General features: G+C 46.4%; 1 protein-coding gene across 1 annotated transcript in view; it reads left to right on the plus strand.

The window, feature by feature from the left end:
• The window catches only part of LOC144790956 (butyrophilin subfamily 1 member A1-like), a 28,563-nt gene extending 10,428 nt beyond the window's left edge, over window positions 1-18,135 (plus strand). The window contains exon 2 of the mRNA XM_078665576.1: window positions 17,636-18,135. Coding sequence (XP_078521702.1) covers window positions 17,636-18,135 — 500 coding nt within the window. The remainder of the gene's footprint in view (window positions 1-17,635) is intronic.
• Window positions 18,136-26,387: the final 8,252 nt, after the last annotated feature.

The following is a 26,387-nucleotide window of genomic DNA, read 5'->3' on the forward strand; positions in this document are numbered from 1 at the left end:
ATCTCCCACATTAACATCGATTATAAAGTTTACGCTAAGATTGGAATCGGTCATTCAGAATCCGATGGTGAACTCTCAAACAGGATTCCTTAAAAAAAAGGCTTGCATCGGACAATGTTAGAACGTTCTGCCATATCCTAGAGAAAGCTAAACTATTCCACACACCGACCGTGGCCTTCGCACTAGATACAGAGAAGGCCTTTGACACGGTCTCATGTCCCTTCCTACAGGGCACACTCCATAGATACCCGCTAGGGGATTACTTCATCCGCATGACTAGGGCCTTATACTCCTACCCGACAGAGTCAGGGTCAACAGCCACCTATCTCACCCTTTCACACTCTCAAAAGGAACCCATCAAGCCTGCCCATAGTCACTCCTACTCTCCCTGCTGGTCATCGAATCTTTAATCTCTGCTTTGAGAGAAAATCCAGATATCAAGGGTATCCACTTTCCCTCCAGCAGACAAATAGTGGCAGCTTATGCAGACGATGTACTTCCATTTACCGAAGACACCCCACAAGCTATCCCAAACATCATAAAAGAAAAAGGGAAATACTCACTAGTAGCAGGCTACTCGCCGAACAAAAATAAAACTGAGGTGTTACTCCTAAATGCTAATTGTACGTCAGCTGTAATTGGTGATCTCTGTCTAAAATGGCAACCAGATGCCATTAAATACCTGGGTTCGCAGATGTACATAGCAGCGGAAGACAGCAGCAGCATTGCTTTCACCGTAATTGGATTTTAATTGCACTCGAGGCAGGAACGCTAGCCACTTGGTTAAAGAACTGTGAGTCTTGTGTTGCTACATTTTGGGACTATCAGGACCAGCATACTACATTCCACACACGCCCACAGGGGCGGGGCTCTTCAAACAAATAAAAGCAGTTGTTCTTAATGCCGATTCCTGCCTCATTACTGCCAGTGATCAAGAGCTCGAAACGCGTTTGGCTGTTGGATGGAGGATGGAATGCAGCCTGTCTACCTAACTGCTGCCTGCGATGTGGTGTGCGGTAACTCCATGCTGTGAGTGGCATCTCTTAGAGGGCAACCTTGTTTTGATATATATATATATATATATATATATATATATATATATATATATATATATATATATATATATATATATATATATATATATATATATATATATATATATTGATAAAGGCTGCTGAGCCAGCCGAAACACGTCTCTTCAGTCGCTGGGTCGTAGGAGGCCCTATTAATAAAGAAGCTATGATCCTTCAGTGTCCGTGTGCGTGCCTTCTTCTTGCCAGGAGTAAGGATTGCTTTGGATATTATTATTATTATTATTAACGAGTTTTATATAGCGCCTGGTTACCCTTGGGCATCCCAGCGCTGATCCAGAAGAAGACACTGCCACTGTAAACACAAGAACTAGACAGTAAATAAATGAGTTTTTAAAAGCTTACGGAAGCGAAGGAGACTCGTTTCCGCGCGTAAGTACAGAGGCAGAGAGTTCCATAGCATGGCCACATTTACAGAAAATCTTCTCCCCCCAGTTCTTGCCTTCTTCACCCTCGCAACCTGCAGCAAATGTTGATGGTCCGAGCGAAGGGAACGAGAGGCCTTATACGGCTGAACCATATCCCCCAGGATAGGTGGACCATTCCCCTGCAAGATTTTCTGGGCCACACAGAGCGACTTGAATTTCACCCTGTCTCTGACAGGGAGCCAGTGTAGCGCCTTCAATGCAGGGCGAGCAGATTGACACCTTGGAAGGCCCGTCAGGAGCCTGGCGGCCGCATTCTGCACTTGTTGCAGTTTGTTCAGGGTAGATTCTGGAGCACCCAAGAACAGCGCGTTGCTGAAGTCCAACCGCGAGATGATAAGCCCCTGAATAATATATATATTTACCAACCGTTAACATGAGAAAACTACCTAATTCTTACTCTTCAAAATATATGAATCTTTCTTTGCTATATATAAACAAAACTTTCCTAAGCCAGAAAAAAAAAACCCTCAAATTGACTTTCCTCATTCATGACAGAAAAACCCAAACTGTCATCAGCTGTGCCGGTTAAAATTGACATCCAGCACTGATACTTCTATTTCCCTCAGAAAAAACACCAAAACCAAATAATGATGTAGAACTAACTTGTAAATCACCCAAACTACTCTTAAATACAAATGTTTATTCCCATCTTTTAAAATCCTAACTCAGGGAATATTTAACTATATTTATATATTTTCATTATACTCTTTACTTTTTTGCCAAATTATTCGTTCGTATACCTTGAATCACAGTACGGACTCGCAAAACGTTCCCAAGCCGCGCACTGTGTCCATGATGTAATTTGTAGCGCAAACGCGCTTGAGTTCCCCTTAAAGACAACGTAACACAGAGCATGCCCTACGTTAAAATGGATGCTCGTGTTATTTCTCGAGAGGAGTGATTTTGGGCTTGCAATTGCCCACAACATATGCGCCAGCACCGCAAGCATGATCAAACACGTTTAAATAAATTGAACCGATGCTGCAGCCCTTCAACATTAAAAAAGGTAAAACTTAAGCCTTCAATATTATAATAAAAAAACATGCTTTGTCTAATTCAAAGTCTTAAACAATACTTACCTTAAAATTAAAAACTACCCTTTTTGTGTGGTTTTTTTTCAATACCCACTGGTATATAGACAAAATAGCCCCTTTGAAAGTTATGAAACTGGCCAGGAACAAACCCTTGGCCCCGTGGTTTACGCCAGAACTACAAGCAGAAACAAGCATTTACAATGCAATGGTTTTGCCTTTGTTAAAGTTAGAGCTATTGGCATTGCTCTTGACATTATTTTTATTTATGTTTTTTTTAACATAAATAAATGGCATTGTCATTTACAATGCCACTAGCTTTATCTCTCGCAAATGACACACACAAACACACACAGAGCCCCCCACACACACAGCCACACAGAGCCCCCACACACACAGCCACACAGAGCCCCCCACACACACAGCCACACAGAGCCCCCCACACACACAGCCACACAAAGCCCCCCACACACACAGCCACACAGAGCCTCCACACACCCACACAGAGCCTTCCACACACACCCACACAGCACAAGCAGGCAACAGGGGCACACGGAGGCACAAGCAGGCAACAGGGGCACACGGAGGCACAAGCAGGCAACAGGGGCACACGGAGGCACAAGGAGGCAACAGGGGCACACGGAGGCACAAGCAGGCAACAGGGGCACGAAAACGGGGGCACAAGCAGGCAACAGGGGCACACGGAGGCACAAGCAGGCAACAGGGGCACACGGAGGCACAAGCAGGCAACAGGGGCACACGGAGGCACAAGCAGGCGACAGGGGCACACGGAGGCACAAGCAGGCGACAGGGGCACCAAAACTGAGGCACAAGCAGGTGACAGGGGCACGAAAACGGAGGCACAAGCAGGCAACAGGGGCACGAAAACGGAGGCACAAGCAGGCAACAGGGGCACACGGAGGCACAAGCAGGCAACAGGGGCACACGGAGGCACAAGCAGGCAACAGGGTCACGAAAACAAGCACAAGCAGGCAAAAGGGTCACAAGCAGGAATTGTAATTTAGACGGGGCTGAAGTGGTGAACGGTCAGTAGGGAAGTAGTGCGGCTGGTGCAGTGGTACCAGGCCGAAAGGTGAGAGGGGCTGTCTGCACCTCAGTTTGGACAGTTTCCACTACCTAACAGGGATTGGTGGGAGGGGGGCGTACTTCTTGCTTGCTTTAGGGCTGTTACTTCGGGGACGCAGTGCACGCTCTTGCCTGCTGCCTGCTGCCGCCGGGACACGACAACAGGCAGGGAGAGGACAGGCTGGGAGAGGGCAGGGAGGGGACAGGCTGGGAGAGGGCAGGCTGGGAGAGGGCAGGGAGGGGACAGGCTGGGAGAGGGCAGGTTGGGAGAGGGCAGGCTGGAAGTGGACAAGCTGGGAGAGGACAGGCTGGGAAAGGTCATGGAGGGGGACAGGCTGGGAGAGGGCAGGCTGGAAGTGGACAGGCTGGAAGAGGACAGGCTGGGAAAGGGCAGGGAGGGGACAGGCTGGGAGAGGGCAGGCTGGGAGTGGGCAGGCCGGGAGAGGACAGGCTGCGAGAGGACAGGCTGCGAGAGGACAGGCTGCGAGAGGACAGGCTGCGAGAGGGCAGGCTGCGAGAGGGCAGGCTGGGAGAGGACAGGCTGGGAGAGGACAGGCTGGGAGAGGACAGGCTGGGAGAGGGCAGGCTGGGAGAGGGCAGGCTGGGAGTGGGCAGGCTGGGAGTGGGCATGATGCGAGAGGACAGGCTGGGAGAGGGCAGGCTGGGAGAGGGCAGGCTGGGAGAGGGCAGGCTGGGAGAGGACAGGGCAGTAAGGGGGAAGGACTGGGCGTGGGCAGTAAGATAAGATTGGGACAGGGGAAACAAGGTAGTGGGGGTGGTGCAGTAGGACTGGGAGTGGCGGCAGCCGGGACGGAATGGGGGTGGCTTGGTGCTGCATAGGTAGGCACCTGTGGCAGTCGGTATTAGCGTCCACCCCACCCCTCCCCCCAGAATAGGCCTTGGGTGTGAGACAGGCTCCCAGCCTGCCTGCGGGAGACAAGTCACTGCGGCTGTAATGTGAGCCACACACCTGGCAGGCAAACAAACACCAGGCCAGACCTGCAGAGCTATCAGAGGGCGGGGAGGGGTCACTACATCAACCTCCTCCCCACCCAACCCCGGTTTGAAAAAAAAAAAACATGCCAGGCTGCCTGGGTTATCAGAGGGGGCGGGGAGGTACCTCTACATCTCCCCCCACCCCCCTCCCGCCAAGTTTACACCACACATGCCCGGGATGTCTGGGTGATCACAGGGGGCTGATCACTACGCCCCCATCCCTACACGCACAGTTTACCATTCTCCACTCCCGCAGGAGCCCCTTCCGTGCATTGTCACCACAACAATACACCTGGGAAGCGAGGCCACGCCCACCCTGGTGCCCTGGTGCGTGCAGGCCCAGGTGGGGCGCAGTGCCACGTTCATTACAGCTCAATGAAGCATCACCGGCGGGACTGGGCACCCCCGGATCACCACAGCCTGGCAGGGACCCCTCCCCCGAGGGCACCCCTGCCGAGGAGGGAGGGGCGGGCAGGTAGAGTGCACCGCGTGGAGCGGGAGGGCACAGAAGGAGGGGCAAGGGGAGGTGTGTGTAAAGAAGGGGGGGGAGCAGGGACTCAAAAAAGTAAAGAAAACATGGTGAAGAGAAAATTACTACAGTGGGTAAAGAAGGCGGAAGCAGGTGGTGAAGGGGGGCTGGCCGGGGTAAGGAAGGATTAAGAAAACAATTTAGGAATTATGGAAAGAAAGGCGAAAGAATGAGAAAGCAGAAAGGGGGGGCTAAGGAGCGTCGGGAGGAACTAAAAGCAGAAGACATAGGAGCAGAGGGAGTAGTAAGGGAAAATAAAAAGAAAGAGTGGATCTAGCAGACAGAGTAAAGGAACGAGTCAGAGGAGACGGTTCAAGGAGGGGTAAAGGGGTGTGAGCTTGGAGGGGATGGGTCGAGGTCAGACATTGGGTTAGGAGAGTACAGAAGATATAAACACAATGAGGGTGTAAGAGGTGGGTGTAAAGTGTGCTTCATAAGTTAAATGATTTAATGCTGGGGATAGAAAAGAAGCGTATCAAAGGGGTGAGTGTGAGTAATATTGTAGGGGCAGGGAGGAGTAAAGGTAACATTTGTAAAGCACATGTTCACCCCTGGGTATCTTGGCGCTGCCTAACAGATGCTTATCTGGACTACGGGAGTGCTCTGCTGCTTGGAGTAAATCAGGCTGAGGCTACTAGGCTACAGAGGGTGCAAAATGCCGCTGCGCGGGCCATTGTTGGTCTCCCGAGACGTTGTTCTGTCTCTGCAGTCCTGACATCCCTTCATTGGCTGCCAGTCAGACAGAGAATCAAATTTAAGGCTCTCTGTCTGACATTTAAGATTCTGAAACTCTGTTCGCCTCCTGCCCTTGTGGGCCTTGTCTCTTTCTATGTCCCCACGCGGTCTCTCAGGTCGGAATCTCTTTTTCTGGCAATTAAACCTAGGTTCAGACTGAGCAGGATGGGAGGTCGCTCCTTTTGTGTTTTGGCAGCTGGACTATGGAACTCCCTCCCTGTCCATATTCGTGCCCTAAATAGCCTGACTCTCTTTAGACGCGCTATAAAAACCCACCTGTTTGCCTCTGCTGACTGATTCTCTTTTTTTCTCAGCATCGACTTGTTGTGTTGTGGTACTTGATCAGGCGCCAGGACGCCCCTTCTCTGGGGCAGCTGTGCGCCCAATAAAAGTTATTAACATAACATAACATAACATAACATATTCTAATCCCACTCAACGGCGCTCATTGTAAGAATGTATTTGTATTTACTATACCACTGACATCACTGCGGGTATTCGAAGCGCTTTATATAGGCAGGTATGAAAAAAACACCAGGTGCAAGTCGACCATGAGTTGACTTAAGACATAAAAAGCACGTTTCCAAGGGATTTGAGTTCAGTGATGTGTGTGTTGAGCAGTGAGGGCGGTGCAGTGTCTGATGAATTATAGAGGATGTATCGACATTGGGCGGCTGATAAGCCGAGCGGCCCCGCACGGATTTCAGCCTGTGGCCATGGGGTCTAACACAGATCCCCGCAGTCGGTACACGCATGACTTCGCCGAGCCATCACGACCGCCTCGCAGCACTTTATTTCTATTCGTTTTGCTCGTGGTATTTATAGCGCCCAGAGGTACCACTTCTTAGAAGCATAGCAACGCCCGTGGCTTCTAGGTGCTGTACAAGAGATCTTCGATAGGCTTTCAAAAGAGGAACAGTGGAGGGGGAAACGATCGAGAAATGTTCAGGACTCAACAGCAGCCCCATCCATTTCTGAAAACGCACGCCTTCTCCCTTTCTCACATCACGCAGCTTTCCTCGCGCTGCCTGTAACTCCTCTCCGCGCTATCCTGTGCGTGCCCCCGCCCCATCCTGTACCTTTCACCCTGCTGCCCCAACCCTCTTCTGCTGCATCTTTCCCTGCTATGTTCACTCAGCCATTCTCACATATATGGCACTCAGCACCAGTCCAACACAAGTGGCAAGCGCCTTGAAGCAGCTGCCTTCCGGGAGCGACATTGGGCGGCTGATGAGCCGAGCGGCCCCGCACGGATTTCAGCCTGTGGCCATGGGGTCTAACACAGATCCCCGCAGTCGGTACACGCATGACTTCGCCGAGCCATCAACCACGTGGGGGGTGGGGGGGTTAGAAGAAAGCATTAAAAAAAGGGTGATTGGATCGAGGGGGGGGCAGCAGAAAGGGGGGTGGGGTGCAGACGGCTGAGCAGAGGAAGAAGAGACGGGAGGGAGGAGAGGTGAGAGAGGTGCTGCAGTGGAAGGAAGCACGAAGAGAGATAGTTATTAGCCACGGGGGGGGGAATGACGGAGCGAAGAGAAGGGGATGGGGGAAGTCACAGTAATGACTGAAGGCGAGGAGTGACTGCCCTGGCATGAGAGGGGCAGTGTTAACCCCAGTTCACCCCATACCACCCAGGCTGGCCAGCATTCATTTAGTCACTGCTTCTTGCACAGCGCGGCGCGTCACCTCACGACCGCCTCACAGCACTTTATTTCTATTCGTTTTGCTCGTGGTATTTATAGCGCCCAGAGGTACTACTTCTTAGAAGCATAGCAACGCCCGTGGCTTCTAGGTGCTGTACAAGAGATCTTCGATAGGCTTTCAAAAGAGGAACAGTGGAGGGGGAAACGATCGAGAAATGTTCAGGACTCAACAGCAGCCCCATCCATTTCTGAAAACGCACGCCTTCTCCCTTTCTCACATCACGCAGCTTTCCTCGCGCTGCCTGTAACTCCTCTCCGCACTATCCTGTGCGTGCCCCCGCCCCATCCTGTACCTTTCACCCTGCTGCCCCAACCCTCTTCTGCTGCATCTTTCACTGCTATGTTCACTCAGCCATTCTCACATTTATGGCACTCAGCACCAGTCCAACACAAGTGGCAAGCGCCTTGAAGCAGCTGCCTTCCGGGAGCGTAAGGTACACCAAACAACTCCTCTACCAGAGAAAAGCACATTGAGGCTGTCTGCAAAGAGGCACATGGAGTAAGCACTATGCAGTCATACAAGTGGCAGAAAGTGCTATAAACATGCTGATAAGACACGATAAATAACTCCGACGAGCACACAAAAGCGCCATGAAGCAGCTTGTCACATGTTGCATTACAGAGAACCGATCTAGCTGGGCTCGACATCATGTTCGGAAGAAAGCATGTTTCCAGCCTAGGTCTCACATTTAACATGACAGCCTCATACGTTCATGCATCTTGCTCTTTCCTGCCGGGACTTGCCAAACAGAAGCGCTGCAGTGTCACCCAGTGGCCAAAAGCAATACTGCACAGAAGTCAGCCCTAAAACGAAAAGCAATGGACGTCTTCTGGGTGCCGTCAATGCCGGACCAGATTCGGGGGCGTTCCCGAGAATTGGCTTTTGGCTGACGTAGCGTGATGTCGCCAAAAGCCAAAAATTCTCGGGAACGCCCCCGAATCTGGTCCGGGATTGACGGACAGAGCCGTCTTCCAATGGCTAGCCTCCATTTATGGAGCTAGCCAATCGAAGACAGGGGCGGATTCCCAGCCCCATACTATACTCATTAGGTTTTCGCCTAGCGAAACGATGCTTTCGCATCGTTTTCGCCAGGCAAAACCTAAAAAGCTGTTGCAAGAAGCTTGAGAGGAACTGACGAAAAACTACAACATAGAGACGAAAAATACTTACAAGAAAGCACTAAAACAATTCCACAGGCTAAAATGCAACTCCATAAAGGATCATATTGCCAATCAAATCAAACCATCAGACAACTCCACTAAAGAAGTTTTCTAAATTGTGCCAGAGTTCATTAAACCAGGGACGATGAAAAGCAATATAAACCCTTCTACCACTCTTCGTGAAGATCTCTCGATCTTCTTTCAAGAAAAGATCCAAGACATTTACGCTTTATTCACCGAGACTAAACCTCCTAGCACACCATTGCCTTTTTCCTTCCCTGCAAACACATGGTGGGAATTTAGCCCTTTTAACCCTGTTACTTCCGTCACGCAGTTGGAAAAAACTAAATCCAGATCTCCTATGGATCCCTGCCCGGCTAGGTTCTTTAAACTACTTGCCCCACTGCTCAACCCCTCATTAAACCTGCCTTGGAATGCATCTCTCAAATCAGGCACCTCAAGAAGGAGGGTGCGGATCCAGCTGTACTGAAAAACTTCAGACCCATCTCCCTTCTGCCAGCACCAGCTAAGATCCTTGAGAAAGAAGTGCAGAAACAGCTATCCAATTTCTTAGAGTCTAACAAACTACTCCATGACTCTCAGTCCGGATTTAGATCTGGATATAGCACAGAGACAGCACTGCTTGAGGTAGCTGAAACAGTCCGGGAAACCTTGGATAAGGGAAGTTGTGCAAAGCTGGTGCTGCTGGACCTGTCGGAGGCGTTTGATATGGTGTCTCATAAGACCTTCCTAGACAGGCTCAGGCAGTTGGGCGTTACAGGGACCATCTTAGCCTGGTTCAGCTCCTTTCTCGAGGGCTGGTCCCAGGGAATACGGTTGCACCCTCACATCTCATCCACTCACCCCCTGATCTGTGGAGTTCCTCGGGGCTCAGCCCGACCCTTTTTAATAATTATCTTGCCCCCCTGGCCCCACTTGCAGAGCAACACGGCATAAGTGTCATCTCATACGCTGATGACACCCAGCTTGTGTTCTCTTTCAAAGATCTCTCTGAGGCTGCATTCACAAACTTCAAGCAGTGTCTCATGGACATATCAGGATGACTGAGAACTGTCTACGGCTGAATACCGATAAAACAGAGGTACTATTTTTCAATCAGCCTTCCCCTCCACAATCCGATCTATGGTGGCCTTTAAAACTGAATCCTCCCCCTCTTCCTGTCTCCTCTGCCAGTAACCTGAGTTTCAAATTCGACAACACCCTTCTGTGCAAGACCTAGATAGGACATGTGTCCTCCTCCTGCTTCTGGAAAAGGAGGGTGTTACGAAGATTCCTCCATCTCCTACCGATGGACTGCAGGAAAACAATAGTCCACGCACTTATTACATCGCAGCTGGAATACACTAACAGTTTGTATCTGTGCTTGCCAGCCTACCTGTTTAGGAAGTTGCAAACTATACTGAATGAAGCTGCTAGGCTTATCAGAAATGTCCCTCTAAGGCATCACATTTCCCCTCACTTATGTAGTCTGCATTGGCTGCTCATCAAAAAAAGAACAGAATTCACTCCATAGCCATGGCTTGCGTGACAAGGGTTTTTGTGATAAGTGCAATGCCCAGTATGCCGATTTTTTTCACCTAGCCTGGACGTGTCCGGGGATAGCTCATTTTTGGGGACTGATATTTGCAGAATTGAATCGAGTGACGGAACTGGCGCTGGTGCCTGAGCCGTCGCTTGCTTTGCTCGGATTCTCCAAGGCGGTACCCAAGGGGAAACGAAGATCGATAGATATGGGTTTATTATTAGCAAAGAGATGTGTGGTGATGTGCTGGTCCCGGGGCCCTCCTCCTACACTTGCCCAGTAGTCGAGAACAACTGCCACCACAAAATAGGCCGAAAAACTTCTGGGCCTTGTATAAAACATATGTGGTGAGCCGAGGTCCCGATGGGAAGTGACATGTAGAAGGACCGGGGGTGGTACCACACTCCCTGGCACAGACGACCGGGTCAAACTAAAACACTAATGCTTTATGCTGTATGTAGAGATGCTAAGTTATGTGGGGGCTCTGATAGAGGGAAGGAATGGGGAATGTAGGTACGAAACACGCAAAGTCATGTACATATTCAATGTGTACTTCTGAACTGTATTATGTGGGGGCTGCTCTGTGCGAAATGCTACTGCGATGATATTACTACTGTATGAGTCTCATGTTATGGTTGACAAACTCAATAAATACGTTTAAAAAAAAAAAAAAAAAAAAAAAAAACAGAATTCAAGGCACTGACTCTTGCCTACAGAGCAGTCAACGAAGTTGGCCCTCACTATTTTCGGAAAAGACTCCGTAAATCCCATCAGACAAGGAACCTAAGATCGAATCATCTTGAACTCCTCGTCACTCCCTGCTTTGCTAAAGCCAGGCTAGGAGGACGGTCCTTCCCCGTCAGAACCGCATCCCTGTGGAACTCCTTGCTCGAACACATCAGAAAGGCTAACTCAGAATCTACCTTCTGGAAGTCCTTGAAGACTTGGCTCCTTAGTCTTCCTTAGTACCTTAGTACCCTGTGGGACTCGACAAACTCCTCCCACCCCTTTCTGTTTCCGCTGCTAGCGCCGGGGCACCCCTGTTGGAGGTAGCTGTGCGCTCTACAAGCTAAAAAAAAATATATATATATATATATCCCTCCAAATCGGTTCCAATTGTACAGGAATTGCAGCGCTCGTAGTTGGTGCGTCACCCTGCGGCTGAACCCACGCCGCTTCACATTCACCAACTCTTCCCCCAACGAGGGAAAAAATGGGTCGCACACCCAATAACGGTTCCAAATCAGCTTTATTCTTTCAATACAAGGGCTGACATCACGTTGATCTACGCGTTTCGGTGTCTCTCCACCTTGCTCACGATCAACGGGCTGAACCGCCCGATACAATTTTAAATGTTATTCTTAGTTCAGTTTGTGACCATTTCCTGTCACGTGTCCATGCACAAAGGATTGTGGTACTTGCAGTTCATTATTTTCATAGACTTCTTTAATTTACGTTAGTTATCCGCCTGTGCTTAAAGTTTACCTATACTATAAGTAAGGGCAAAGTTTTTTCCCTCGTTGGGCGAAGAGTTGGTGAATATATATATATATACATATAATATAACATGAAGATTAATCCAAAAATTGGATTCCACGTGCACTTTAACAAAAATAGACAATCAGAATATCACACATCTCTAAACTAACAACTTCTAATGAAACAAAATGAATACATTCACAACACAAGGTCAGAAGGGTTTGTCAATGGTCAGCAAAAAAGTTTGGTTGGACGGTCTGAAATGCTTTGGCAGCAATTGGACAGAAATTATACATTTCGCTGTTAAAGCTGCTTCATTTTAGAAATTTCATTGTGTGATTTTTTTCAGAAGCTTTTAAAATTAATCATTATGAAGGAATGCGTTGTAAATGTATATAAATTGTATTATTTTGATAATGTTGGCATTTTGCAAAGGTTTTAATTAACTATGCAAATAAATTTATACCCATACCCACCACATAAAAGACATACGTATCTGCTAGAAGCAGCAACAAAAGAGAAAGAAAATGGCTGGCTGGGAGCTTTTATTGGACTGAGAGTTATATTTCATTGTTGGGTTCTTCAAGTTCTTTTTGGAATACTTTTGAGGTTTGCTGCTGGAAGTGGCTATAAAAGGTGTATCGCATAATACTAGCCTCCTGTCTTGCCATAAAATTAAAGATCTTCTTAACCCCTGGTCCCTGAAAAACATCACTTGGTGGGGGCATGTGGACACTGTTAAGATCATGATAGCCGCTCCGATCAACTTCATTGTGAAGATGCTTCCAGTAGCACTCTCCCCCTCCTTTTTTAAATCAATAGATAAATCGATCTCCAAATTCCTATAGAAGAATAAGAAACTGAGAATCTCTATGAAAATTCTGAAGAGGAATAAATCCTCGGGGGGAATAACCCTACAAGATTATTTCCGCACTAAAGTATCCCATACCTCTTAGCTCCATCCTCACAATACATAACTCCAGCTGGAACACTCCAGACCTATTATAATGGGCATTGTTGCATCCCTCTTATTTCTCGACAAGCTCTTGGAACATACACTACACGGTTCCACCCTGGCCTCACTATGGCACAACTGCGCAATTAAATTAGAGGGGAAAACGATTTTCTGGGTAGCATGGGCAAGGAAAGTTATAAACTCCATAAATGATTCAGGATCACAAACAAACCCTATTCCATTTTCCACTTTGCAACTGAAATTCGTCCTAACCAATATAGACTTTTATAAGTTCTGAGCCTGAAAAGTGTACTGGGTAAATTGAAGTCTCCACACCCTCCAGACATCCGGGAACTATTGAGTAACTTTAAAAGGAAGGGTCAGACCGCCTCATGCATATACAAGTTTCTAGACACACCCAATGTGTATGCACTGGTATTATTTACCCGTAAATGGGAATACCATATATAGCCCACTTGCCAAGTGGAATTCACAGACACAATGTGGTAAAATATTTGGCGATCTCCCTTTTCTGCAAAAGCTCACCCCATATCTTGCACAATCAAGGTTCTGGTCCATTCATAAAACATACTGGACACCCTCCAGACGACATAAACTTGGCTGAAGATAATATGATACATGTTAGTGGTGAGGGGACAGGGGACCTGAAGCATATGTTTTTTTTAACTGCAGAATGGCACACCCGCTGTGTACGGGGATACAAGCACTGTTTAGAGAGATTTCAGGGGTAACAATAGCATTTGAGTTTTCAACTGCGGCCTTTGGTATACACACTAATCCCCACTCCTCCTCACTACTAGTGGACCTCCTCTTCTCCTTGGGTACCAAGATAATACTTTCATGCTGGAAAGCAACATCCCCAAGCTCCTTTGACAAATGGTGTATTTTGCTGTGCTCTATTAGAGGGGCTGACAACATTTTGCATGCAAAAATACGCAGCACCGCCGGTACCAGACAGCTTTGGTATGCCTTTGACAAATATCTACAGGAATGCAAGCCACCATGACCCTGCCTTAAAGACCATTCCCCCTACCTGGGGTGTTGCCCGGGGTGTATCTTGACCTGCTGCCCACAACCGGAAGACGTTCCTGACGAATATTGAGAGTCTGACTCAGTGTAACCAATTTCAGTCCTATCTCTGCCTCTCTCTCTTGTCTTTCCTTCAGCCCTATTCAGGGCTTCCCCACTTCTCTTCACCTTCTTTCTCCTTTTTACATTTTACTTTTGTACACCCCTGTTGGACTAGATTACCTGGCACATTGATTCAGTATTTCTCAATTCCTTCCAAGGCTAGATTTCTCTGTCCTTGACTATGTTTATTGCCAAGTATGTTTGAAACAGGATACATTTCATCTGTACTTGTTGCGATATACACCTGAGGTTATTGCCTCTCCTCCTTGTATTGTATACCCTTGTTATTACCGCTCTTTTTGTTTGTTTCTTTCCTTTTTGCTTTTGTATGAAAATAAAAATGACCTGAATATAAAAAAAAGTTTGAGACATCCATATCTCACTACCCACCAGTGATCATTCAGCATTCATCGAGGGGTCCCTCAAGGATCGATCCTCTCCCCAACCCTCTATAACCTCTACCTAGAACCACTAAGTGTATGAGTCGCAGCACCTCTGGGATTTTCTTCCACGTCTACCCTGATGACACCCAAATATACATGAAAATCTCATCTCCAGAAGATGTTTCCGTGTTTTCAAACACACTCCTAGGGGTTCAAAACTGGATGTCTAACCGCCAGTAAAACCCCAACCCAACTAAAGTAGAATTAATTTTGATTTTGCCTCTGAAAGCAAAAGCTCCAGTACAAGAATGTATGGATGACTTTCCTGCCCTGCCATTATCCAGAGTGCCAGATCATTTAGTGTCACCCTCGACAATCATTTCACTCTTCACAGCAACATCACAGCCATGGCCAAAAGTGTACAACATAAACTTAGGCAGCTTTGGGGCAACAGACAATTGATCCCGGAACAAGATCTCAAAACAGTTGTGCAGTCTCTCATTCTCTCCAGATCAGATAATGGAATTTTGCCATCTCTCTTAGGTATTCCCAAAGTTCACCATGGCCCACTGAGAGCAACATTACATTCAGCAGGGTGCTTTGTTTTAGGTCTCAAGAAAATTAACCACATTTCCCCTGCCCTGCTAACCCTCCAATGGCTTACCATTGAAGTACAGGTCCAATTCAAAACGGCCTGCATTACCCACAGGGTGCTGCACTCCTCTTCATCCTCTTATCTAAATGAGAAAATGAAAATCTCTGGAGCGAATAGGAGTCCCGGAAATGCCCAATCCCTGCTCCTGGAACCCCCATCTTCAGTCAAGAACGATACATGAGCCAGTCATTCTTGGATACTGCCACAAGATTCTGGAACTCTCTGCCTCCCTCCGCCTAACCACCGGCCTAGTTGTGGTAGCAGGAGACAGAGGCAGAATAGTGTGAAGCACGGCTTTATTGAAGAGTACAGGTTCGACCAACAGCGACCAACCTGCACGGATTCCTTTTACAACAGACCTAGTCAGCTGCAATCCTTGCCTGCTGTTCTGTCTGCAGGCACAGGACAATTTCAAGCATACACATAGCACGAGTAACAGCGTGCCTCAAAAAGTTAACATGATCTGCACGTCAGTATGTTACATCACAATCCTAGTTACCCTCAATAAGGACCTCAAGCTCCTCTTATTTGACAGACACCTTTCTTAATCACCCTCCACCATATTTAAGTACTTCTTCCATCAGGATCTGAACTACCTTCCTTGGGTGGCCCCACCATCTAAATTGATGCTTTAACTACCCAAAACTCACCCCTCCCCCCTCAAATCTGTCCTCCATTCAGCAGCTCGATTTATTTAGGGGTCCAAACTAAGTGACCACATCACTCCTATCCTGTCTTCTCTTCTATGGCTTCCCATCAAGGCAAGATCTATTTACAAAGCAGCCTGCATCTCCCACAAAGCCTTGCACACTTCCTCACCTCATGACCTGGCAAATAAACTGAAAATATCTGGAGGCTAAAAACCTTCTCGGAATGCGGAAAAGTTTCTGCTTGAGTCCCCCTCCTTCAAAAAGGAAAGATCAATGGCTCAATCGTTCTCAGGTAATGTGCAGTGAGAATCTTGAACTTCTTCCGCCATTACTCCGTGCCACCACCTCTATCCGGATCTTCAAAACTGACCTCAAATCTCTTCTCTTCCAAAGACACTTTCAGAACTAATACCTTCATTATCAGACCCCTATGGGAAGTAGGTTCATCACTGTAAATTTGTAATATGTTCTTGTTCATTCCCTACCCTTGATTGCTGTGTTTGATAATGTGTTATTGCCTTCTATGGTTTTACCCTACCTCGCCTGTTTATTTTTGTAACGCTCTATTTTGTAACATTTCTCTCATGTAACGTAACTGGTTCTATTGTAAAGCGCTGCGACACCTTCGGGTAAAGTCCGCGTTACATTAAAAAAAATGCATTAAAAAATAAAATAAATAACCCCTGCACACATCGACCGATGTTAACGTCCGAATTTAATTAACTGTAACTGGAAACTCCCCGTAAGTGTCACCAATGTATACCGCTACTGTTGTAAAGCGCCATCGGGCCAAATATAAAATTGCACATAAATAAAATAAATAGAGGGCCGCGGCACAGGTGACTGTTAGAGTATATCCATGTGTATCCCTTCCCTTTGTATATAGAGATAACTCTAATCACTAGAACATGCTTTGCTCTCTACCATTCCTATGTGACTTTTAGAGTATATCCAGTCTTACCCCTTCCCTATGTATATAGAGATAACTCTAATCACTATATGCAGTAGACCGCTGTGCTCTCCACCACTTCTTTGTGACTCTTAGAGTATATCCATGTGTATCCCTTCCCTATGTATATAGAGATAACTCTAATCACTAGTTTATGCAGGAGTCCGCTGTGCTCTCTACCATTCCTATGTGACTCTTAGAGTATATCCATGTGTATCCCCTCCCTAAGTAGATAGAGATATCACTAGTATATGCCTAGAGTTTATCTCCTCCTTTTGTGACTTTATCTCTTGTACATTTGCAATTTTTTCTGTTTGTACCTTTTTAGGCCGAAGCACGACCTGCATTCAATGCGTAAGCATTGATTGCAGTGTGCTTCGACAACTATTGCTACCCGTTTTTGGGAATGTGGACAGGAGAGGGTGCACGAGCGCAGATCTGCTCAGTTTTGACCTCGTGAGCGCGCACGGCGCCGTGCCCCTCTCCTGCCTCATTCCCTTGCGCAAATACTCTACACTCACGCATGCGCACATACACACACTGCATACACACACGCACCCTCCCTTAAACAGACACACGCGCACACAGACAGACAGACGCACGCACAGACACAATCAAACAGACACACACGCGTACACCCCACCCCCACTCACCCCTCCTCTCCCTCAACACACTCACCTGTTCTGGCGGTGCTCGGCGGCGGTTCTGCCTCTCGGGCGGCGATAGCGCTTTGCGGGGCTCTGTCACCACATGAGAGACCCGCCTTCCCCATGCGCCCGGCCGCTCTTCACCCGGTCCCCCATCTCGGAACCGGGACTGAATCCGGAGACTTTGTGGCTCTCTCTCGCTCTCTCCGCGATGGGGCGGGACTTCCGGTTGGGGCCGCGATGGGATTCGCTGGCTGCCCAACCGCTTCCGGGTCGTCGCAGGCAGCGCGGCGGCCCGGCGGGGACTTGTTGAATTAACTTTCTATGGAAAGAATTTTTTTCTGGTCGCACAATCTGCATAATCTCTATATTGGCTCATGTGTGAAGAGTTTCTACGATGTTTAAAAGTGTCTCTCTGACATTTGCTGTGTACATATTAAGCCTGTTTGTTGTCCACTACAGTGCTGGTGACATTGGATCCAGAAACGGCACATCATAATTTGATCCTGAGCGAGGATGGAAGGCGTGTGCGATGTTCACCTGGGACACAGTCCATGCCAGCAACTCCAAAGAGATTTAAACTCCTTTTCGCTGTACTGGGGAAAGAGGAATACTCTTCGGGTAGACATTATTGGGAAGTTCGGCTGCTGGAGGAAGGAGAATGGTGTGTGGGAGCTGCACGAGAGTCTCTGGACAGGAAAACCTTGTCACTAAAATCAGGAGTCTGGGCTTTAGAGTGGTCTAATAATAAGTACATTGCTCTCAACCTCTCTTCCGCCCCTCTCACCCTGACGGAGCGGCCAAAGAACCTGGGTGTTCATCTGAACTATGATATGGCACAGCTGTCGTTCTACAATGCTGAGACAATGATGCTTCTCTGCACTTTCACCATCTCTGCCCTAAATGAAAGAATCTTTCCTTACTTCTGTGTTTGGGGCAAGACAGATCTACTACTTGTGTAGAAGTTTAAGGCCTCGTCCTATGGTGCCTGTCAATGTCTATTCTTCTAACCAACTGTTTTTTTTCTCTTCTTCTATGTCTTTGGACAGACAGATCAACTTGTGTAGATGCTTGAGGCTCCATCCCTTCTATATCCAGGTGTTGCTGGTCAGTCCCAGTGTGTCTTCCTTACTGACTGTCATTTTGTACTGTGAGGGCAGACAAATCTACATCTTAGTTAGAAACCAGTGCTTCCACACCCACTTTCCCTCCACGTGCCACTGGTTGTCTTCATTTACCAACTTTTACAAACCAATCTACCAGACATTTGTTTGCATTTTGAGTTCTGAATATGTGCTGTCCTTTTGGGTTTGCTATCATGAAACATGGAAAAATACAGGAATGTGAGTGTCATAAAATAACAGCTGTGAAAAAAACTTAAGCTGGCAATCATGCATGACAAATTTAGACTTCTGTTCACGAAGCTAAAGACCGTGTTTGGCACCGTCTCTGCTCACCCTGGAATAGGTTCACCATTGGGAGTCCTGTTTCTTACATTGACTCTTTTAACCCTGCAGACGGAGTGGGGTGAAAGGATGAGGTTGGACTGTGCCCCCGGGCCTGGCCTTAAATTTTACAGATCATTGTTCTTTGATGTACTTATGGTTCATTTGATACAAGACGTCACCTTCCAGAAATCAGTGGGATGTCAAATGAAGCCTGGGGCTGACAAAAATCATTTTTGATACTTCTAACCAGAGAATATTCACCTTTAGAATATTCCCTAGGTCCCAGACTGGATATTCCCTTCCTTAGAAGTGCTTTCACACGCCCCTAGGTGGGGTATGCTGCTATGCGTTGCTCCGTAACGCCTCAGAACTGATCTAGCGGAGCGTCATTTAAGCTCCACCAATGCTCGCTGATGCCAGTGCTTTCTTTCCAAACCTTTGAACGGAGATCTGGAGATCTACTATCACTTTCTTCAGCCTTCCGACGACTCCTAAGAAGGAAATACTGTGTGTAAGGGAACAAAATCCCCTCCTAGAATAACTAGCATCAAACCATGACACGGCTGCTGAAAAAAGTTGTCGGTCACTGACCTGCACAACTTGTGTCTCTGGTGTTTGGACTTTCGGCAATACTCCAAGTCATGCAAGGAGTGCACCCGAAAGCATTCTGAGACAGAGTAGCGAACTGTTTGTGTTGCCAACAGCAAGAACAAGACCTGGTCTCTGCACTGGCTCTTGTGCAGACTACTATCCAGGAGGATTCAGTAGTTCTAGATGACATATACAGTCATGTGACATCCTGCTAACACATTGATGGCCCACCTGTGATCAAGGCTTAAAGGAGCTAGAAGCGCATAAAGGATTTATGGACTTGGAAGCCAATTTCCAAATTGCAGTAAGAAACAAGAAACTGGTATCCTGCGCAGTATCATTACCTGTTATATTCATGGACAGGTTGTGATATATAATATATATATCAGCTCCAGACAGTTCACTATCTGCCACTTTAAGGGCAGAACAATATCTTAGCCACAATTCAATATCAAAAAGTTTGGTCAAGGTCATGACTTTTATAAACAAGTGCGGTTATTACATTAATGATCGCCCCGTCTCATGTCCATTAAAACTAGGTTGATTGCAAAAGTTTGTCGTCTAAATATGTCATCGTGGTTCTAAAAAGTCTGGGAAGCACTGCCCTAGAAGCAGCTTCACCTACTTATATACGTTACACTCTCCAAAATAGCTAGTCCTGCAATCTCCGATGCCCAACCTTCTGTCTTTACAAAACGCAACCCTTTCAGTTTACGGATAGTTACTCAAGTGGTGCACTTCAAAGCTTTACTGTTTAGTTACAGATGGGCGTAACGTACAGATAACTTTGTGGTGACGGAGGTATGAATGGTGATGCATTTGTAAATGTTAACGCGGGATTTCTGGTCTATAGTTACCTTACCAGATCCCAAATCAAGTCGACTGAATCGTTGGTACCTGTCATTGAGTAAAAGACAATCTACTACTAGGTTAGTCAATTAAGAACTTAAACCAATCTAAAGAACCACTTACCATGGAAAGTTTTAAAAGTTTATTGTAAAGCCAAAAACAAACGGAGATACAAAGTTCTCAGCATAAGATTCAAAAGATACACAGATACTAATATAAACTGATATTCTCTAAAAGCTTTTAGTCTACCGAAGAATATTATCAAAGCCAATTCAAAAATCAGCAACGTTGCAAGAATAGCTATGATCTGCAACTTGAGAGTCATTTACAGAAAGGAAAAATTCAGGTTAGTCTGTCCCTACACTAGACTAAGTGACATCCCTACTTAACAAAATCTTAACCTAAAAAGGTGTCAGCAGTGGTGACTTCCAAAGAAGATCACACACTTCCCTTAGTCTCTGAGTCAAGTTGGTTTCTTGCAGTCTCTCTATCTGCCTACCCATCCACTCTCTTAGGCTTCTCAAACCCTCTGATCTGTCTCCTCCCCGGGGTGCTTTCCCTAATACAAAATCACATTTCCAATAGGAACGCCCCTTGAGACGCCCCTCACGTGGTATCAATTCTGGCGGCAAATTCCAGGCAGGTCCTCCTCTGGACCCTTCGTTAAAGTTGACCTTGCTTCCCAGGCTTCTTCTTCAGCGAGACAGTACCCCTTAAAATTCCTGAAGACTCCTACAGGCCTGTGCCTGGCTCTCTTGAACAAAAGGACCGTTCATCATAGTACTGATTAGGGCTCCTCGCACCTGCAACGGACACATATACTGTGGGCCTCAAATTCCAACCCTCACCATATCTTGGGCCATAAAGCATGTAAAAGGATTTACAGTTAGTGCCTAGCACGACTTTCCCCTAACGAGCACATTTAGATCAAAAGGAATGGCTTTGTCTTTTCAGGCCTATCAGGATTACATAGAACGGCTTCTGCTCCTCTGAAAACATTTAATTTCTTCACTTAAACAGTATTCTAACCAACACTCTTTAATACAATGCAACACATCTATATAAAACATATTTCAATTCTATGATTAATAATATTTTAGATTAACGATATCGAAATCCACATCTTCAGGATAATGTAGCAGCACTTATTTGTCTCTAGTGAATAGCCATGTGGCCTACACATTTCCATGGTTTGTCAAAATACATTTTCTTACCCACTGCTGCATAACGTGAAACTTAAACATCTCCTAATATTTCTACAAGATTCTATACTAGCTTTTCACACGGATATATGCATTCTTAACCTAATTAAACATTTATATATATTTTCACTCTATATATGTAGCACTCTTATATGTGATTTACTAACTAACGCAACGTGCTTGTAAATATGATGCACTTCTAAATTTTTTCTTGGTTTGTGCTCTCTCAGTCCCCCCCTTTGATGACTTTCAGGAGTCATCACCATCAAAACACCATCTCTAAAATGTAGGATCTTTCAGACTGAAGTTGTTGCAATACCCCCTCGTTTCATTGTTTCTAGAGCCCTCAGACTCTTGTATTGAGTATCCTGCATCGCAGTCAGTCTTCTCTCCTGTTCTCTCATGGATCTCTGCAACCTGTTTGCTCTATACCATTGGTACAGCCGCACCAATCCCCACAAAGTGATTACACAAATCACAATTATGATGATGGGTTTCAATATGTACCAAATGATACCCTTTCCTAGGTTGGCAAACCAACCTCCAACATTACCCATCCCTTTACCTACTTTCTCCCACACGTTTATCTTTGTCAGATCCTCAATTTCATTGTGAATGGCAGTAATGTTTCGTATGTACTTCTCTAGAGGTTTTGAATTGTCTGGAATGTAAGTGCAACATTCCTGGACCTTCAAAGCCTTACAGACTCCGCCCTCTTTGGCTAACAGAACAGAACATCTAGAGCAAGTCGGTTCTGAAGAACCATTGCCCTTATCGATTGCATCTCTCCCTCCACCAGCATTAAGGATCTAGCAGTACTGGCAGATAACCTATCTACGACTGTAGCCAATCTTCTAAGTTTGATGTCATTCAGTATCAATCCCAAGAAAGGGAATGCAGCACCAAATACATCCCCAACTACCTCTTCAGCACCTAGATCTCTTCTCCCTCTAGTTTGTGTTCCTCTCTTTGTTGTTTCTAAATCCTCAGCATGGTATATTTTGGGAAAGACAATTGCTAGATAACATGATCCGTACCAATTATCTGGTAGCTTCACATATGCATTTCTTCCACATACAAAATATACATTTGGGATTACCTGCATCTCTTTCAGGAAATCCTTGGAGTAATACTCAAATTGGAAAGCATGTTCACAACTGACCTCTCCCACAAACATGTTCTCATAGTATGTTTGACTCCTGTGTATACACAATTTCCCCCTTTTCTCTTTGTCTAAAGCTATTGGACCACTGCTACCCTTTCTTTGGTGTTCCCTTTCTTCCTTGGTCCAATCTGTTTCCCATTGTCCTGAAGCTTTTAGGATCTTTTGCCTTCTGTATCGACTATCCACCTGCCCTATAAACTTCTTCTCAATTTCGGACACTATACAGGCCAAATTATTTCTTCGGGAATGTGAAGTATCTAATGTTTTCCATGGAAGGAAAAATTTCTGTAGCCTGTCCTCACTCTTGTAATAATCCCACTTATTCAGATGTTTAAAATTTGGCACCTCTGGCAATGTCGAGTCAAAGTTCGAAAAATAATACTCGAACCCATCACGTTCATAAAATATGCTCAACAACAAACTACATGTAATTCCATACGTCAATGGAAGATGATGGTATCTGATACCCTCATCCACAGAAGCTGGTAATTGCATACAAACGTAGCAATTCTTCGCCTCCATGACGTCAATATACTCATAAAGCAGTTTGGCATAAGCATTTGATTTGAAATTCGCTTGAGATTCATCAACATGTAATCTCTTAATCTCAGCCTCTAGCAAAGCTTTCTCTTTCCCAGTGTTTTCCCCTTTTACACCAACAACAGTAGTAGGCTTTTGTGTCGATATTCTTTTTACTTCTGTTCTGGCCTTTGCTTCGTTTTCATGTCCCACTACATATGATATAGTAACTACTAAAACTATAAGAAAAATCACTACCACTAAAAGTGTGCCTACTATGTATTTTGCCCTGCGGTTCGGGTTGCCAGTTTCCATGATCTCAAAACATCTCTGGTTTTCGTTCTCAGCCAAAGTCTCTTACTGGACTCCAATGTCTCTTTTCTTTGCACAATGTCTCTTTTTCTTTGAATCACACTTGGAAGCTGACAATTTACTCCCACAAGAACAGTCATTAAGTTCTGTAGCATTAGACAACCCTAGCCCTTCTCCATCCACTAAAATGGAAGTCCATAATTTCTTTCTTCTTCCACTTGGCTCTAGGTTATCTTTCGATCTGTATTTACAAAGTTCTTTTTAAAGTCTTTAGCAATCTGAAACTATGCGTGTTCCAAGAACTTCCACCACTCGCTCGAGTATTTCCATACGAAGGAGGATTCCCTCAAGTATTGGATACCTTGAACAGCAAACCGGAAATTCAACTGTCTCTAGAATTAATTTTCTTATTCCGCTCAGAAAAGGAGGGTAGACGATGTTAAGTGTCAGCAGTCTTTCGACCTCCACTCCTGGTAGCAGGAACCTTATTTCCACTGTGATGATTGGGTCAGTTCTGGTCAGGGTCACTTCCCTCACCCTCCCAGTCCTGCGTCCCTCGGACATCTGCAGCGAGGTAGGTCCACTCAGGTGTAGAGTATCTTCTGCTAGGCACTCGCACTCTCCTTGATCTCCTTGGACCCTCCTGCTCTTGGTCCTGTGCACCTTCTTCCAGATCCGAGTCTTCGGATATAGGAGCAAGAGTTTCTTCTCGAGCTAGCTTCAGGCTCGGCCTCCTTCTTCTTTCAGGCCAAGTAGCTGCCCCACTTCTTGTTCTCCTATTGCTTTCCCTCCTGCTCGGTTCTTGATCACTCTGTTCCTGATCTGTTTCCAAGTCACATTCACAACAGCTCTCTCCTTCTGTTGCAGCTTCAGTTTCACTGCCGCCTTGTCCTTCTTCTTCTGGATCTGTAACGCTCCCAACTTCTTCAGACACCCCCACAGCTTGACTGATCCCCTCTAATGGTTCACCGTCTTCAGCTGGATCCTCATCTGCGAGAGGAGCTGTTTCTTCCAGGGGTGCTGGAACTCTTTGGGTGTGGGAAGCGTGTATCCAATTCGGCAGTCCTCCACACTTGACAGCAGTGTTCGTGGTTAGGATAACCTGGAAAGGTCCTCTCCAACGCACGTCTAGGCAGTTTTTCCGGACGTGCTTCTTCACCAGCACCCAATCTCCTGGGCACAGGTCATGGCACAAATCTCTTGAAGATGGGACCTCAGCAGCCTGCACCTGGAAGGACACAGAATGAATGGCGTCAGATAGTCCTTTGCAGTAATCCAGGATCAGGTCATCTGTAATGTTCAACAGTGTCGCAGTTGGGACAGAAGGAAGCCTCATTGCCCTCCCCATCAGCACCTCGTGTGGAGAGAGACCTGTCCTCCTGTCGGGTGTACTGCGCATGCTCATTAGCACTAAAGGTAGAGCGTCAGGCCAACTTAAGGAAGTTGAAGAACATACTTTGGCAATCCGGCACTTTAGTGTCCCATTTATCTGCTCCACGATACCTGAAGCCTCTGGTCGATAACTACAGTGTAACTTCTGATCAATGTTCAATGCAGAGCAGAGCATCTTCACAATTTCACTGTTAAAATGTGTTCCTCGATCAGATTCCAGAGAACCTGGCACCCCGTAGCGCGGGATCAATTCTCTAAGTAACAGTTTTGCTACGGTGAGTGTATCGCACCTACGTGTAGGGTATGCCTCGACCCATCTGGAAAATATGCATACAACCACCAACACATACCTGAGGCGGTTGACTCTTGGCATTTCAATGAAATCTAATTGCATTCTGTTGAAAGGCCCCCCAGACCTCCCAATATGACTCATGGTAACTGGTGTTCTTTTCCCTATGTTCAGTTGCTGACATGTGACACATCTCCTACAGACTGCTTCTGCTGCAATCCTGAACTTTGGGCAATACCAAGTTTGCCTAAATACTCTCAGCATGGCATCCCTTCCTAAATGTGTTGGACCATGTATTTGTCGTGCCATTGGACTCACTAATTCCTCAGGTAACACTGCTCTTCCATCTGCTGACACCCAAAAGTCCATCTCACTCCTCACACAACCTGCTGTTTCCCAGGACCTTTTCTCTGACTCAGGTGCATTTTCTTGCATTTGTTTCAAATCTTCCCATGTATCTACGGTCTCTAACATCATGTTTAATTCTGTCTTTTCCTGAGCCCCACCTACGTCCACCTCCGTGAAAGTGTACCCTTGCTCCGCACAATAGCGGGCAACTTCGTCTGCGTATCGGTTTCCTTGTGACACAAAATCTGTATTTTTAGTGTGAGCTATACACTTGACCACTGCGATTTCAGCTGGACCTTGCAATGCTTCTAACAGCAGTCGTACAAATTCCCCATTTCTGATTGGCGAACCAGAGGAGGTCATGTAACCCCTCTGAGACCACAATTGCCCGAAATCATGAACTACACCGAAACCATATTGGCTATCGGTATAGATGGTGACTCTCTTTTTGCTACCTGCTATACAGGCACGTGTCAATGCAATGATTTCTGCTACCTGAGCGGAGTGTACTCCTTCCAGGCAAGCGGCTTCCACAACTCCAGTAATGGTGCAAACAGCATAAGCTGCTCTCAACCGACCAGTATCGTCTCTTAAACATGAGCCATCAACAAAGTAAATTTCATCAGGGTCGATCAATGGCTCATCCACAATATCTGGTCTTGGCTTCGTGCATAGTTCAGTCACATCTAGGCAATCGTGATCTTCACATTCTTCGCCTTCTATATCATTAGGAAGTGGCATCAATGTAGCAGGATTCAAGACCGAGCAGCTCTTAAGGGTCACGTTCTCTGCAGCAAGAATAACTTGCTCATAGCGCGTGAGCCTACTATTGGTCAAGTGCTGCGTCTTGGTCCTTGTCATTAACAATTCTACAGAATGCGGTACATACACCACTAATTAATGTCCCATTACTATGTTCTCACACCTCTCAATGCTGACACCTGTTGCAGCAACGGATTTGAGACATCCGGGCAACGCTGCGGCTACCGGATCTAATGTAGCCGAAAAGTATGCAACTGGTCTACGGGCATTCCCATGTACCTGCACCAACACTGATAACGCACATCCTTCTCTTTCACAGCAGTATAATGAGAATGGC

The sequence above is a fragment of the Lissotriton helveticus genome, chromosome 11 (genome assembly GCF_964261635.1).
Source record: "Lissotriton helveticus chromosome 11, aLisHel1.1, whole genome shotgun sequence".
Classification (NCBI taxonomy): domain Eukaryota; kingdom Metazoa; phylum Chordata; class Amphibia; order Caudata; family Salamandridae; genus Lissotriton; species Lissotriton helveticus.